The sequence below is a fragment of the Macaca thibetana genome, chromosome 11, assembly GCF_024542745.1.
Source record: "Macaca thibetana thibetana isolate TM-01 chromosome 11, ASM2454274v1, whole genome shotgun sequence".
In the NCBI taxonomy this organism is placed as follows: domain Eukaryota; kingdom Metazoa; phylum Chordata; class Mammalia; order Primates; family Cercopithecidae; genus Macaca; species Macaca thibetana.
In genome coordinates this window covers 10695011-10712380 of record NC_065588.1, presented here as the reverse complement: position 1 = coordinate 10712380, position 17370 = coordinate 10695011, and the positions used below count along the sequence as shown (strand labels likewise).

Here is a 17370-nt window from a genome sequence, read left to right as displayed (position 1 = left end):
CCTGTCCTTTTGTACCTTTCTTTTTCTCTCTTCATCTTTATTTTCCCCAAAATATTACCAAATCCACGGGATGTTTTCAAATTCCAAGGATAATTCCCAGAGTGGTCTTGGATAAACATAAAAATGTTTACTTCAGGCTTACTAATTCATTTGATTGAGAAACTGCACACCTTCCCATGTGCAGAGAGTGGAGGGCAGGTCTTACGTCTTACTTTGTCTTATTTGATTACTTTCTCAGAGATTCAGGTTTCTCCTAACTTATCAGGTTTTTTTCTCCAAAACACCTTTCCCCCCAATTCACTACGTTATATCCAGATTTGATCACCAGGGAGCAACTGAATCGTATGTAGTATTTTTCCTACGGCTATATCTTTTGCAAGCAACCAATCCAAATGGATGAAGAATAGTGTTAGTTACAGTTTGTATTTTAGAGGACCCTACAGTTCTCATTATTTTCATAACGACAGGGGCACCACCGTATCCTGAAGTCCCTCCTGCCAGCATCCTACAGCATCTCCAAAAAAGGAAAATCATGAAGAGACCCAGTAGCTGCACACGTACCATGTAAGTGGGTTTTAAAGATCTGCTCTTCTTTCATGCCAAATGTTGTTTTGCTCTCTATCAATCACGCCCTTTTCAAAGTGCTCAGATGATCCTCGCCTGTCTGTATGTACCAATGTACAGCTTTTAACCAAACCCACGAAGCGAAATACACCTATCTCATATATTATATATGCATATATGTTATATATACATATACATCCACAGTCACGCATACTCACCCACATACACACACATACCCCCCCACACACTGAGAACTACACTAGGAATCTAATTTTATTATAGTTTAGTTCCATGGGAAGCTTCTAAAATAGGTAGCAAGTAAACTAAAGTTGTGTTTAGTCTACATGTCAGTCTTCTGCCAGCCACAGTTCAGACAGCTGTCATAAAACCCATTGCACTAGAGTTACCCATTCAGAGTATACCAGTTCTTATTTAGTATTTAACTTTTAAATGACTGTCTCCCTGTTTTTCCAGCTCTCAGTGTGGCAGAAGCCAACCAGAGGAAGGGGGGATAAGCAGAAATTAGAAAGGCAGGAGGAGGATCCAGTGTTATCAGCAGATAGGGACAGTTAGTGAACCAACGTAGAGGCAGGAAATGGAAACGTAAAATTACACAGACTGTTATTACCAATGAAGTTCAAAAGGGAACTGCTACAGAATGTAAGAAAAGGTTAAATTGTGTATAAGAAGGCAGCAGAGAATATATTCATGTTTTTATTAGAATTGTTGCTATTTTATAAGTTTTTCATCATTGAATGGGTAAATCTACAGCACTTGGTTTTCATTATGATAAACAATTACTGCATCAAGCAGATTAAATTTAAATATCTTAACTATATATGAGTATACACACACACACAGGCACACAGTATAGTGATGGAGCTAGGGACAATAGAAAGAAATTGATGACAAACATTTCTATGTGTAAAAGGCTGGTCTTGATACTGGGAGAGACGCCTAACCGACAAAATACCTGACCTGGTACCACAACCTCTGGTACTTGTAACACAGCCTTGTCATCTGCAGTTCTAGCAGCAGCTTCGAGGCACAAACATTAAAAAATGTAACATTTTGATGAGGAGATATATGAAACATGAAAATCAACCTAAAGCATGCAGCAGTATATAATGATTAAAAACTCTATCTCATATCAGAGTAAAAACGATATGTGTTCAGTTCTACCCAGCCCTGTTACTTTACTGCACATTGCTTACAATGTACAGCAAACAACGTCTAGTGATAAAACTGTCCTGTCATACCCTAGTTTGGAAAATGTTAAGTTATTCCTATCATACAAGAGCACGTGTTGAGAAAGTGCTATTAAGAGACTTGATATAAAAAGGTTGAGAAGGAATATCACTCTCTGGGAAGAATATGAGTAGCAGGGCAAACAGAAGACAATTAAAGAATTGCAGAGTTGTTTGTTAAGGTTTGTGAGGAGAGGAGACATGCTCCCCATACATTTGCCTTGTCAAGGAAGTCAGCTTCTCTTGTTTCCCTCTCAGGTACGGGATTATGAAGTCCTGCTGGTGCTGGCGTGAGGCTGGCCGCCCCTCACCTAGAGAGCTGCGCTTGCGCCTAGAAGTTGCCATTAAAACTGCAGATGACAAGGCTGTGTTACAAGTACCAGAGTTGGTGGTACCTGAACTGTATGCAGCTGTGGCCGGCATCAGAGTGGAGAGCCTCTTCTACAACTATAGCATGCTTTGAAGAGTCCCGGGCAACAAACATTCATGCATGATTATATGTTCTTGGAATCAATTCCTCTAAGAACAGAGAATGGTCTTTCCAGGGGACACAAAGGAAGAAATGGGACATGGATTCCTGATCTTCCTTTGCACATTTCTCGGGAAATCTAAATGATGCTGGATGAGACTCTGCACACCCTGAGCTAAGACATACTGTCAGTCTCACTTCTGCTGTTCCAGTCCTAGAAATCCTGGGTAGAAGTGGTAGACGTGTGCAAAGGAAGTTTTAGAACTCTACAGTATTTGTTGGGGCATGACACAAATAAGCTCATCCCTCCCATCCTAGGCTAGTTTCCTCTGGAACCACATTTTTCTCCAGATGATTACAACGTCCAGAAAATTTGGAATGAAATGAAGGAGTTAGAAATCCAATAAAAGAGTTGAAGGGAAAGAAAATTTAAGGTTCTTCTTGCTCAGGATTACAGATGTGGACCAACACCTCCTTCAAGAAAAGGTGGTAGGACACAAAGTTCTTCAGTCCTGAGCCCTCCATGTAGGGTTGGAAGAGAACTATAATGGAGAAACCTCTGAGTTTCACCTTAGGTATAGAAAAAAGAAAGATGGTCCCCTTTTATCTGATTCTGAAACAGGTAAACTCTGTTACTACGTTTAATTAGAAGATGGAGGAGTCATTTCATGATTAAGAACATTCAACATGTATTGTTCATTAAGCTAGCTTCCTAGTTCCAATTAGACTAAGGAGACTAAGCCTAGAGAGTCAATGTTAGAACAGTGATAAGAATGCTGTGTGTGTGTATGTGTGTGTCTGTGTGTGTGTGCACAATAAATAGGAAATGTAGAAACTAAGCAAGAAGGCCTTGTAGCTCAGTCTTTAACAAGGGCTAGAAAAGAATGTAATCTGATATGGAAGGATAGCAGCTTCTAATTTTCAATCATCCATTGATATACTGTGAAACTTATTTTATTAAATTAATATTTATTAAATGGAAATATGTTTTTCTGGTTTATAACCGCTAAAAATATCATACAGAGGATAAACGTAAATAAATGAAAGTTAATGTCAATAGAAAAATTCAAGAGATAACGTACAATGTCAGAAAAGGGACTCTTTATGTGTAAATGTGGATAATACCTGTCTCACAAGGTTGTTCTGAGGACTGGTATGTACTGAGTATGTATTTGTACACTATCTGGCACATATGTGCTCAATAAATGTGTTTCTCCTTTTCTTTTGCCTTTCCTAACCCAGAACCTTTCATATATTTTTCATTTAAAATCTACTATGGCCAAGAAGAGAAACTCAGTCGGTAACACTGCGAGGCAGGATGTGCCTAAAGATGATACGGCACAAATAGTGATATTATACATGTGCAATGATGAAGTCATCATTTTTGCATGCTTTTGGATGATGATAGTGGACTCATACTATTTCAAAATATTGAAAACATCATCATGAGGGCAATTCTGTTGAACATGATGGTCTGCAATTTTAAAAAACACTCGGGTACCCTGGAAGGGACATCTAAGACTGCTATAAGAAAGATGACTGGCAGCTAAAAATGTTGTAGAAGAGGGAATCCTGATGGAATCCTAATGAGTTAGCTAAAGGAATAATGATTCTTGCCGCTCTGAGAATTCCACAATGACTAGTCAGGATTTAAATGGGTAGCAAATTGCAGTAGGGAGAAGGGTGGAAGAGTGGCTTCACACAAAATTACAAAGTCCTTTGGAATCCCATTGTTGCCTCTCGGCTGTCCATTTAAGTCAAAATTACAAATATTTACTTATTTATCTGATCACTTAAAAATATTGAGTGTTAAGGCTTGCTGTGCCAGACACTTGGCTAGGTGTAGGATAAAAGAAATAGGAAGCTTTTGATTACAGTCTAGAAGGTGAGACACATTATACATTTATTTATGTGGGTATCTGTTAAGTGCAAAGTGTTAAGTGCTATCAAGAAAAAGCATAGGGTAGTAGAAGGGAGTTTAAAAGGAACACTTCCCTGAGCAGAAATGGGCTATAAACTGAGACCTTAGGGATGGGTAAGTAACCCAGGCCGAATGAGAAGAGTGTCCGAGGAGGAGGACACGTGTGTGTGAAAATTCTGAGGCAAGAAACTGCAAGAAAGCATATGGGTTGCAGCACAGTGAGCTAAGGGAAAGTGGAACACAGTGAAATGGAAGGTTGCTTTGTTGTACTGTCTTATTTGTTTCAGTAGGAGGGAAGGAAGCAGACAATTGATATTTAAATTTTTTACCCCCAATTGTATTTGTTTTTCTGGCCTGGAAAACTGGATACAGTAATTTTTACTCTAAGAAAACTGGTTCTTTCTCTCATTTGGCCAGACTTCTTCCAGAAGGAGGATGATATTTCTGGCATCTTTGACCTTTCAGCCAACCTGGGTGTTTCCAAGCTAATGAATGAAAAAAAGAATCAAAATATTTATCGTTTAATCAGGTTGACTCTAGATAGATTTTTTTGTATTGGTTTGATTGCCTTCTCTTCCAGTCTTGTTTTTCTAATCTATGCTTTATTGTTAAAAAAAGTTCCAACACTTAGGAATAAAGCAAACACCCACCTAGATACAGTCTCTAAGGGACACTTGGCGACGTCATTTAAAATAGAATAGTCTGAACCAGTAGTTCTCAAATTATGCGCATGGAGAACACTATGTTTTTCATGCCAGATTTAGGTATTCTGTTATTAAAATTAAATAATAGCAGTGGGTTTTTTAGCATTTTAAAACAAAAAAGTAAGTTAATGGAGTTTTCTTAATCTTAATTTTGTTGCAATAATTTTTTTAAGGCCGGGCGCGGTGGCTCAAGCCTGTAATCCCAGCACTTTGGGAGGCCGAGACGGGCGGATCACGAGGTCAGGAGATCGAGACCATCCTGGCTAACCCGGTGAAACCCCGTCTCTACTAAAAAATACAAAAAAAAAAAAACTAGCCGGGCGAGGTGGCAGGCGCCTGTAGTCCCAGCTACTCGGGAGGCTGAGGCAGGAGAATGGCGTAAACCCGGGAGGCGGAGCTTGCAGTGAGCTGAGATCCGGCCCCTGCACTCCAGCCCGGGCGACAGAGCGAGACTCCGTCTCAAAAAAAAAATAATAATTTTTTTAAAATTTTGCTTTGACACGCTCATTGAAATAAACAAGTAGCAAATACAGTGGAAGACTGGAAGATATCCTATTATCCTTAATTTAGCAGACTATCCATTTTGGGCAAAAGAGTTAGAGATTATGCTATGCGTTTGAAGCATATAATATTGTTAAATGCTGGAAAAAAATTTTAGGTTGAATAATCGAATTAAATATATCATGTCATGATAATCTAGAAGTAGCTCCAAGCGCTCTCCATATATGAACGTATGTGGTAAAGAATGGTGTGGAAAGTTAGGTGTTTCTGCATGATAGTGATTCTCTTATTTAAAAAGTTAATACCACTGAGTGGTAAAAAGACAGATAAGGCTAAAGTCCACAGGGAAGTCTGTTATGGAAAAGAGAAGAGCAAGGTGGATGGATGAATTAAAAATAGACTACCTCATTCTGAGTATTTAAAAAAATTTAAACCACATTATGCACTTATTCTTGACTTACTACTCTCATCCATTTATTAATAACTGGATGAAATAGCCCTGACATCTTTTGTTCTGTAAATACAAAATCAAATGAATCAAAAATTATTCATAAATTTAAAACATGAGACTATAATATCTAGTGCTTATCACGATAAAGATGGAACATATTTCTGAAAATTGGAAGTCAGAATGATTTAATCATTAAGCCTTAATTTCAGTTGGAAATAAAATGTTTATTTCTTACCTTCTTCACTTTGTGCTTTGAAATTTACCACTGTATTAGCAAAGGTGAAAACAGTATTTTGGCTTCAATTAAGCAGCTCAAACATTTATTTTCACAAGTAAACTGTGTTGATATCAGTAAGCATGTCCTAATTTGGAGCCTACAACAACCGATTTGAAAAATGTTCACAATTTTTTTTTTTTTTTTTTTGCTATTTCTAGCCCAACTAAAAGTATATGAAAAGATTCTAACTGTGCTGACCAATACAGTAGCTTCTAGCCACATATGTTTATATAAATTTTCATCTAAATTAATCAAAATGAAGAATTCAGTTCGAAGTCACACTAGTCACATTTCAAGTGCTCAGCAGCCATACAAAAGAACTTTACCACATCACTGTTGTGTACCATCCGAGAACACCACAAAACGCAAATGCTTTATCACCTTGTAATTCTTGCTTCCACACAAAAGGTTCAAATTTTGGTTTAAAATATGAAGAGTTAAGTAAACATGGTTTCATATTTTATCTTACAAACAGGGTTATAGTCTTGAACCCCTATGTCATTTTTGGAGATCAAGACAGTAACTGGCCCACTTAACAAAGACGTTAATACTTTGTGCATTCCATAACCTCTACTTACATAGTTACACATTCTGGTAACCATAGTTCCATTTAGGTAAACATGAAGATGAACACTGCCACATGTGCCAAAAACCTGAAGGAGAGACATTAGGGAATCTAATATTGAATGAGGCTTTCCATATAATTCAACAAAATGGATTACAGCTGATATTTCCAGAGATACTATGGAATACAGTGCTCAAATTTCTGTGAATTATTCTCGTGATAAGTGTGGTGACCAACCCATCTCAGTTTTCCTAGGTGTTTCCAGGTATGGAAAGTCCCATGTCCCAGTAAACTCCACAGTCCTGGTCAAACTGGAATGGCTAGTCACCCTAGTGATAAAACATGGTGCTTGCTGTTTCTTACGTACTTTCCAAAACGGTGGCCTATTGTAGGGATTGATTCATTTTTCTATACTAATAGTTATATAAGTACTAACATGGATTCAAGGAAAAGTGGCTCAATTTGCCTTTTTAGTCATTCTACTTAAACCTTATGCTCTAGCTATACCGAATTTCGTGGTGTTCCCAAAATATGCATTTCACCCACTGTCTTTGCTCAGGTCATTTTCTGCCTGGAATGCTTTTTCATCCCACTGAACATAAACAGAACTTACTTCTCAAGGTCCAATTCAAATACTTCCGTTGATAGTCCTTCTCCAATACTCTTTTTACAAATTTACCTACTCTGCAATAGAATGCTCTTGATTCCTCTGCTGTACTACCAGCATGTTTTACACACACACACACACACACATTTATATATAAAATATATATTTATATATAAATGTGTGTGTGTATATGTGTGTGTGTGTGTGTGTGTGTGTGTGTGTATATATATATGTATATATATAGACGAAGTTTTGCTTTCCTCACCCAGGCTGGAGTGCAATGGCGCGATCTCCGCCTCCCGGGTTCAAGCGATTCTCCTGCCTCAGCCTCATGAGTAGCTGGGAATACAGACGCGTGCCACCAGACCTGGCTAATTTTTGTATTTTTAGTAAAGACAGGGTTTTGCTATGTTGGCTAGGCTGGTCTTGAACTCCTGACCTCGGATGATTTGCCCCCTTTGGCCTCCCAAAGTGCTGGGATTACAGGCATGAGCCACTGTGCCCGGCCACGTATCATCTTCTTCCTCCTCCCCTTCCCCCTCCCTCCTCCTCCTTTTTCTTTTCCTTTTCCTTTCCTTTTTTTTTTTTTTTTTTTTTTTTTTTGAGACGAAGTTTCGCTCTTGTTGCCCAGGCTGGAGTGCGGTGGGATCATCTCAGCTCACTGCAACCTCTGCCTCCCGGGTTCAAGCGATTCTCCTGCCTCAGTCTCCCGTGCAACTGGGACTACAGGCACACGCCACCACGCCCAGCTAAGTTTTTGGTATTTATAGTAAAGACGGGGTTTCACCATGTTGGCCAGAATGGCACATATATTCTTAATTATAGCAATTGCTCCATTGTGCCGATATTTGCCTTACAAGTTTGCTTTCTTTTCTAGACTACCAGTGCAAATGCCTTTTTATTTCTAGTTTCAAACTGTCACATAGGAAATGTTTGTTAAAAGTAACGTTTTATAAAATTTAAAGCTTATTTTACATATCTCATTTGATCTCTCAAGAATTCTGTGAGCTTGGCAATGTAAATTGCTGTATATGCCTTAGGCTGATGAATAAACAGGCTTAGAGAGTCACTTGCCCGAGGTTAGGTAGCTGTAAGTGTTGGGATTGAATCCCAGGTCTTCTCACCACCACTTTCTACAAAAATCACTGAAGGTTGTCAACCAGCAGAGAGGATTACTCTGTGTGTTGATAACAAAAGGGTGATCAATAATATTTAAAAAGCAGACTTTGTGTAAAAGTCTTTCCCTTACCTTAAAAACTATGCCACAATGTAGCATTCTTTCATTCCTCCAATTTAATTATATCTGGCGAGAAACAGTAATGGGCTAAACCATTGTTGTATCTTAAGTCAAATTGCCAAAACTCCACGGGCTACTAAAACTTAACCCTTACTGAATGAATTAAGAACCATAGAAGTTCTGCTGTTAAAAAACAGCACGGTGACAGTCAGGGTTTTTCAGGCGTAGGGGGTGTGTGTTTTAAGACTTTAAGCCAGTTTTGTCCCACTGAAATCACCGTCAGTGATTTTTAGTAGAAAGTGGTGGTGAGAAGACCTGGGATTCAATCCCAACACTTACAGCTACCTAACCTCGGGCTAGTGACTATCTCTAAGCCTGTTTGTTCTTCAGCCTAAGGCATATACAGCAATCTACATTGCCAAGCTCACAGAATTCTTGAGAGATCAAATGAGATCTCTTAAGTTCTTTGCTGTGATGGATTCCTTTGACTTTGTCTCTATTATTATAGGCTTATAGGTCCGGGCCAACTACCAATCGTTATTCAAAGGGGAAAGCACCCTGTTCGAAATCAAGTAAGAAAAATGGTTTATATTCCCGGTCTGCCATCTCTAGTCTAAGCTTTATCTTTATTTAGCTCCCAGTTAAAGGGGGAATAGAGCCACACCCACCTCACAAACGCCCCGAGGACTGGGAGACCAGAAAAGTAAAAGCCACTTGCAAACCTAATTTAGCTCTAAGTCGATAAAAAATACTATCATATGCTCACATTTCTAATATTTGCTAATATAATGTAATTTTTATTTTGAAAATAATGTGCCTCCAATCCTAGTAAAGAGAAAGTCACGGCATGCGACTCTCCCTTCAGCACCAACTGGCCTCTCACGCGAGACTCGGCTTTCACGCTTTAGTCCAGGGCTGCACGGCAGGCGGAAGAGAAGCGCCTGTGGTGACGCACTTATTCCGCGCGATGACGTGACTACAAGGCGCCGGGGGACACGTTGGCTGGGTTTTCGGCGGGCTTCCCGGGGACAAAAATGGCTATGGCTAGCGATTTCTACCTGCGCTACTACGTAGGGCACAAGGGCAAGTTTGGGCACGAGTTTCTGGAGTTCGAATTTCGGCCGGACGGTGAGAAGAGGCCCACGGCACGCGGTGCTGGGAAAGGGGAGCGAGACCGAGAGGCCGTGGAGGAGGCGAGGGGAGGCCGGGTGGTGTGGAGGGTACAGGGGGCGGAGGCCACTGCTTCCCTCGAAGGAAATAGGAGCTTAAGAATAGAGGAGGCCTAAGTTGGTTTTATAAATGAAAGAGAACTAATTGCAATAAATTAAAGCTAATCCTGTCGCAAACTGAAAAGTCGAACTTACAGTAATCAGAATTCTGTAACTGCACCAGAAGGGACTCTGTAGATTGTTGACCTGGATTAAAAATGCTAGCACTTTTTTGAAAACACCCCCATCAGCGGGTGGTCCAATGGATGAATAAAATCTTGTGGTGACCAGTACCTTTTCTTCATTCAGGCTGTGTGTGTTCTTTGAAGGGGAGGAGCCCGACGTGTTAACAAATGAGAATAATAATATGTTTTAGGTGTCTACGTATAATTGTTCACCACAGGACGCATGAAGAGTACCAAAAAAGAGGGGAGATGTAAAGTTCCACAGGAGGGAGTCAGGAAAATCTTCCTAGAGGAAGACACTCTTGAGATGAGTCTCGAAATGAGAGACTTGGCCTTTGAGAGAAAAAAACAGACTTCCAGAGCAGTGAGAGCAGAGGACGAGGTGAAACTGCTACCCCAGTAGCGTGCAACAATTTGTTTTCTGACAGCGCTATTAGAGAATGTTACATTGGTCCTGCCTACCTGCAACAAGAAAGTTCATTTGGATATATATGTTTTGGTTTTTTTTAAATGCACGTTTTTTGCTGGGCAACAAGCAAATACAAAATTTGAAGGTACACTAATGAGTAAGACAAATTTAACTCAAAGAGATTTGGTGGGGACACAGACATTTAACTATAAAGCAGTAGGTATATTAATAAGCAGGCTTTGGACAATGTTCTGTGAGAGCAAGAATAAAAAATTAGAGGAGAAACGTATATTAGGAAAGGAGAAGAGTATCAAGCATTTCAGGCAGAACTCACGTGAACTACAGTCCTGCAATTATTACTTTGAAACAGAATATTACTCTGTCACTCAGATCTGAGTGCAGTGGCACGATCTCAGCTCACTGCAACCTCCGCCTCCCAAGCTCAAGTGATCCCTCACCTCAGCCTCCCGAGGTGCTGGAAATACAGGCCAGTGCCACCTCGCCCATCTCCTTTGTTGTTGTTGTTGTTGTTGTAGAGATGGGTTTCCGCATGTTGCCCAGGCTGTCCTCAAACCCCTAAGGTCAAGAGATTCACCAGCCTCAGCCGCCCGAAGTCCTGGGATTACACGCATGAGCCACCGTGCCAGCCCTGCAATTATTTAGAAACCTTAATCACTGTATTCGACCTTACTCTCCCCATAAATTCAGCTAAATTTACCTGAATTCATCTATTCTTTATGTAGTATTATTTTCAGTTCCTCTGCCTGTGAACACCGTCAAGCTTGTCTCTATTACTTTTAGCAGGTCACATAAATTAAGCACCTGAATATTATCAGGGAAGTTTTATGCTAGAACAGTGGTTCTAATCAATGTATCTGCCACTGCACTGTTACACATACTTCTTCTATTGGTAATATTGAGTCTCCCGAAGACCTGCCTGCCTGCCTGCCTGCCTGCCTGCCTGCCTGCCTTCCTTCCTTCCTTCCTTCCTTCCTTCCTTCCTTCCTTCCTTCCTTCCTTCCTTCCTTCCTTCCTTCCTTCCTCTTTCTTTCTCTTTCTTTCTTTCTTTCTCTTTCTTTCTTTCTTTCTTTCTTTCTTTCTTTCTTTCTTTCTTTCTTTCTTTTTTCTTTTTTTTCTTTTTCTTTTCTTTTTTTCTTTCTTTTCTTTCTTTCTTTTTTTTGAGACAGAGTGTTGCTCTGTCACCCAGGCTGCAGTGCAGTGGTGTGATCTCAGCTCACTGCAACCTCTGCCTCCTGGATTGAAGCGGTTCTCCTGCCTCAGCCTCCCGAGAAGCTGGGATTGGAGGCATGTGCCACCATGCCCGGCTACTTTTTCGTATTTTTAGTAGAGATGGGGTTTCTCCATGTTGGCCAGACTGGTCTCGAACTGCTAACCTCAGGTAGTCCACCTGTCTCGGCCTCCCGAAGTGCTGGGATTACAGGCGTGAGCCACTACGCCTGGCGCCAAGCCATCAAAGACTGGCATTTCTATCATTTTAGAGTAACTGCTGCACATTATAGCTGTGTCTGGGCAACTGACTAGCCATAAGGGGAAGCATACATCAGATAATACACAAATCATGATGGATTAAAATTAAATATAAACTAGCTAACAAACTCATCAACTTCGATCCAGAAGCATCGTTTGTATCCTTCTTAGTCATAATTCTAAAATGTCTACAATATAATTGTATGCATACATTTGAAGGAAAAAAGAACATTTTTTTTGTAGTGGAGAAAGCCTGAGTATTAAAGTAGATCTAGGTCTGAATCTCCCATGTTTAAGTTACTTAACTTTGTTTTCTCTCTTATGAATAGGTGAGAGAATAAAACCTGATTTTTAGGATTGTTTTACAGATTAGATTAAATTCTCTGTGTAACGCACTTAACACCAATACATACATATAACAAACTTGAATGTTAGTGCCTTTTGCAGATTCTCTTTCTAGTTCATGATGTAGCTTAAGAAAATAGGCCGTAAAAATGACCCTATATCTATATGTTGTAGGCATAGACTATTTAAATATTTGGCTATCTTCAACTTCAGCAAACTTAACCAGCAAATATTTATTGTCTACATGTCTAACAATGATTTTACACAAGGAGGGAGGAAATAATAAAAGTAGTATAAAATGGTCTTTACCTTTAAAATTGTATATGATGTCATTAATTTTTTTTAGCAGTTTTTGCTATTGTAAATTGATTTTTTTCCATTTCCCACAGGAAAGCTTAGATATGCCAACAACAGCAATTACAAAAATGATGTCATGATCAGAAAAGAGGTAAGTTCTATTCGAATGTCTTTTTTTTTTTTTTTTTGCATTTAGCCCATTTTCTTCAAGTCTATGTTGAATTTACAAAAGTACATCTAAGGCTGTATTGTAAAGAAGAAGGCAATTTACAGATTGAAAGAGTTGCCATTTAAATTAGATACAATGGTTGCATCCATAGGAATGAGAAGGTTCAGAGAACTAACCTTGTTGTGAACTTCACTTGCATTTATTTATTTATTTTTATTTTTATTTTTATTTTTTGAGACAGAGTCTCGCTCTGTTGCCCAAGCTGCAGTGCAGTGGCGTGATCTCAGCTCACTGCATCCTCTGCCTCCCAAGCTCAAGCGATTCTCCTGCTTCAGTGTACTTGCATTTATTACTGTTCACCTTATAGATCTTGTGATCTAACCACTTGGGGGTATTTGGATCTTAATGTTACAAAGGCAGAATACAGTGTTTCAAAGACGGGTAATGATGAGAAGAGGGAAAAATAAATGTGAGAGGAAAGGGCAAGAGATGAAGAAAAGTAATATAACAAGGATAAATGATTCTCTCTCATTCTCTACTTTTGGAATCAATTAAATTTTTCTATATTCCTCTATTTGAATATTCAGAGTTTGTAACTCTTATTTCTTTCTGAGTTGAGGGGTGACATAGGTGGACATTATCCAATTTTATTATGATTAATTTTTAGGCTTATGTGCACAAGAGTGTAATGGAAGAACTGAAGAGAATTATTGATGACAGTGAAATTACAAAAGAAGATGATGCTTTGTGGCCTCCCCCTGATAGGGTTGGCCGACAGGTTTGTATTTAGTGATTCTTTAAGTGCATAAATATTAAAAATTGATAATACTATTATGATTCCCCTTATTTATTTTGAATGAGTCTAAGTTGATTCTTTGGCTTTCCATTTAATAGACACCTGGTAAATTCTCTTTAATTTTGTCTTTTAGTTCCGTTTTTCTGTGCTACCTCCTAGTAGTGAAGGAGTCAGTGCATAGCTCTAAATTTAGATATCTTTCTCTGTAGTCACCCTAGCCAACATTAGGATGCTTTCACAGTGCAGTGTTATGAATAATTTCTGTTGTGTGTTAATCACTTTTATTAAGAATATGACTATGTAAAATTTACTTTTGCCAAATCATAACTTTTAAAATTCTTATTTGTATCCCTATACCCCAGAGAGAGACTTGATTGGTGGTTTCTTTGTTAAAACTTATGATTGCATTTGCCTCTCATATTCCTTCAGAATACTTGATGTTTCTCAAAAGGCTTCTGAAGAACTCTGAAGGCCTAATTTCACTCTGTAAAAAGAAATTTTGGTTTCTGAATTGGGTCTTTTCAGCTCTTGGAGAAATGAGATACAACCCCTGGAAGGAAGAAACATTTAATTTCACTTTTGTGTATCCCTGAGGATTGTACTTTATATCACCTTCTTTGAGTAGAAGAAAATGTGGAGAGATCTAACACATGCTGACACTCTGTAGGAGTAACTTAACTCTTCTGTTTAAAGAAACATTGTTTAGAAGAGCAAAGGTAATAGTTAACAGTATTTACTTTAATCATGGTATCACTTTTAAAAAGCAAATTTAGGCCTCGGTTTGTTTTATGCAGATATACAGATGTACTAAAAAGCAAACCACAGCAGCTAACCTTTTTTATCATTTAGACTCAGGGAGAGCCTAGTATTTTATCTACTTGCTTAAGGATGTGTTCATGGGTTTTGGTTAGTGGGGAGGAGTAGGCATGCTTCAGAAATTGCCTTTTGTATCAGGTCAAAGGTTTTATGGCTGTTAGAGCATCTTAGCTAATTCTCCATTTGGTGTGTGTCATAAACTGCATAATTAGGCCTCCGGTTAAATAGCTAGGATTGTCTTCAACAGTGTCTGTTAACTTGAAAATTCATTACAGATACAGCTTCTTAATTATTGGTTTTAGGCCTGCAGAGAAACAATATAGGGAAAAATCTATACAGTAATGACAGCACACTAGGAACATCTACAGTATGGTTTTTTTTTTTTTATAACTAGTTCTTAATTTTAGTTATTTTGTGGAGTATTAGTTTTGAAGTCTTACAGTCTTGGGATCAAATATAAGTACCATCCTCATTAGTGGTTATAAATATCAACAAGTGTTTTCCTCTGCTTTGTGAGTTTTGAATTACACATTTGTAAAATAGGTTAATAAGGGTATTTTCAAGATTACAGAGTATAAAGTCCCTATCACTAGAGCCTGACATACAGTAGGTGCTAAACTGGTGGTGGTGGTTATTAATATTATACATTTTATTTGTAGAATCTTCCAGAAAGAAAAAATATGTATTTGTCATATTAAAAATGGTCTTATACTCCTATCATTTTTCTAACATGTGCTTCAAAGTGACGTCTTCAGTTTTTACTGACATTGTAAGAAATATTTCTTTGTCATTTTGTTTCATAGTGTCTTCTTTATGTCTCTGGAAAGCAATTCTTTGTTGGTCCTAAACTTGGGGGTAGTACTCGTGAGCAGTTTTTATTTTAAGGATATAGTTTATATCTAATACACCAAGTTTCTTTCCCCTCACCACCCCACGCCCCGTTGACTGCTAGAAAACTTGCAACTAAAATTGGGATCCGTTTGTAGCAAGAATACAGATATCTCTGGGATAGATTATATATTAACTACATTTTTCTGCTATTTTTTTTTTAGGAGCTTGAAATTGTAATTGGAGATGAGCACATATCATTTACCACATCAAAAATAGGTTCTCTTATTGACGTAAATCAGTCAAAGTAAGTATGTTAAAGCATTTTGGCCAAGTTGTCATTATTAGAGAGGCTCATTTTAGAACTATAGTATAGTCAGTTTGTTAGCCAAGATAATTTCAGTGGCCTCCTATCAGTTTATTATGCAGATGTAATTGATTTGTATGTCATTAAAGGCTTACTATCTTGTCTCTTAGTAGAAGTTAGCAGAGTATTTCATCGATTGTCCAAAAAATTTTAATCCAACAGCTGTATATAATAATGCCCAAATTGTATTAGCTATTTTGTATAAAAATGTGGATATAGTATCAGAAAATCCGAAGAAAAGAAGTCCTTATTGGATTATATCAGCCTCATTAGGTCCATGTCATCTCACTTTCCTCCTTGGGCTCAATACTTGGGAAAAAGATGGAAAAAATCCAGTCTAGCCTAAGTATCCTTTACTACCAATGTCTTCCCAAGATCGATCTCTCCTCCGCCCCAGGGTTTTGTAGTACATCCCATTTTCTTGGTGTGATCCAAGCCACTTATTTGTGCCCATTCCCCTCAAAGTGTCCCATAGTGCTCTTCCCTTTTTCTGTCACTCTAAATTGTAATAACCTATTTGTCTGCTTTAAGTAAGCTCCATGAGAACCTTGCTGTATCCACAAAGTTAGCATAGTGCCCTGCACATAATAGATGCTTTCAATATTTATTAGAGGAAAGGAGAAAGGAATGAATGCATAATGACTATTGGACACAAAAGTCTGTGTTCACAGAGACCAACTGGATGCTTGTAAACTATGAAATTTCTTTTCCTACATTTGGTGAGGATGTGGCATTGATACCCTACTGGGATTATAAATTGGTAGTGGTTTTTGGAAAGCAGTTTGGTAATATGCATCAAAAACCGTTGACATTTTTCATGCACCTTTGGCCTAGTAATTTCATTTCTGAGCATCTCTTCTATGGTACTACTCCTAAATATTGGAAAATCTTTATTATGCATGAAGATGCTCATTGAAGTATTATTAATAATAGGAAATTAACCCCGTTGTCTAACAGGGAGAGAATTATTAAATTAATTAAAAATTACTGGGGAATTTTTTTTTTAATGCTGTGGGGAAAGCAATGTAAAAAGGGGCACAGGGAATGATTTTAGTTATAAAATAGAGAAACATCAAAATGTTCACAGTTATTCTATGAAATGGTGGCATTACGGTATTATTTTTTCTGCTTTATTAGACATTTTTATGATGCGGTTATGACATTCATAAGGAGATGAATCTTTAAATACTAAAATGAATACTGATGAAGAAACTATTTTTTTCTTATAGAAAAGATATTCATTTTATGCTGTAGTTGTTGGCAAAATCCTTCCCTTCTCCTAAATATTGTTAACTTAATTGTTAAAAGATTTTAATTTTGTTTTGTTTTAGGAATTTAAAGAATTGTTTTATCCTAGGAAGAAAAAGTAACTTTTACCTTTTTAAATTTTAGGGATCCTGAAGGTCTTCGAGTATTTTACTATTTGGTACAAGACTTGAAATGTTTAGTTTTCAGTCTTATTGGATTACACTTCAAGATTAAACCAATTTAAATTGTATGTTTTCAAGCTGTTTGTATATTTAATTAAGGGATGGGAGGGGTTATTTGTCATTTACAATATTGGGGTTTTTATGAATGTGAAGCGAACAAAAAAAAATTTGTATGTAAACTGAAAATAAGAAAATACATTAGCCAGCTTAATGGTTATCTTTACTTGAGTCCACATGGGTTGGACATTCCCCACACATATTAAATTCTGTAAATAAAAGCCACCTTTTGTTAAAAATTTGCTCTAATAAAACATACCAAATCCTGGTTGCAGAGTAGTTTTTTGTTTTCTCTAGGAGGCTATGTCTTTAATTCACTTTAGAGATAATAAGAAATTGTTCTGGTAGGTATATCCTGTGACAGAAGATACTTTAGGTGGAAATATGTAGCCATATTCCCATCCATGAAAGGCAATTGTAGATCTTCCCTTA

The 17370-nt window shown here is 37.9% G+C and overlaps 2 protein-coding genes across 2 annotated transcripts in view; both read left to right on the top strand.

The window, feature by feature from the left end:
- STYK1 (serine/threonine/tyrosine kinase 1) overlaps nucleotides 1-3517 on the top strand; it is a 56538-nt gene extending 53021 nt beyond the window's left edge. The window contains exons 9-10 of the mRNA XM_050748236.1: nucleotides 468-564; nucleotides 2070-3517. Coding sequence (XP_050604193.1) covers nucleotides 468-564; nucleotides 2070-2274 — 302 coding nt within the window. The 3' untranslated portion in view covers nucleotides 2275-3517. The remainder of the gene's footprint in view (nucleotides 1-467; nucleotides 565-2069) is intronic.
- MAGOHB (mago homolog B, exon junction complex subunit) overlaps nucleotides 1-17206 on the top strand; it is a 1022454-nt gene extending 1005248 nt beyond the window's left edge. The window contains exons 2-6 of the mRNA XM_050748291.1: nucleotides 9518-9671; nucleotides 12568-12626; nucleotides 13312-13422; nucleotides 15309-15391; nucleotides 16844-17206. Of these exons, the coding sequence (XP_050604248.1) occupies nucleotides 9578-9671; nucleotides 12568-12626; nucleotides 13312-13422; nucleotides 15309-15391; nucleotides 16844-16943 (447 nt within the window). The 5' untranslated portion in view covers nucleotides 9518-9577 and the 3' untranslated portion in view covers nucleotides 16944-17206. The remainder of the gene's footprint in view (nucleotides 1-9517; nucleotides 9672-12567; nucleotides 12627-13311; nucleotides 13423-15308; nucleotides 15392-16843) is intronic.
- Nucleotides 17207-17370: the final 164 nt, after the last annotated feature.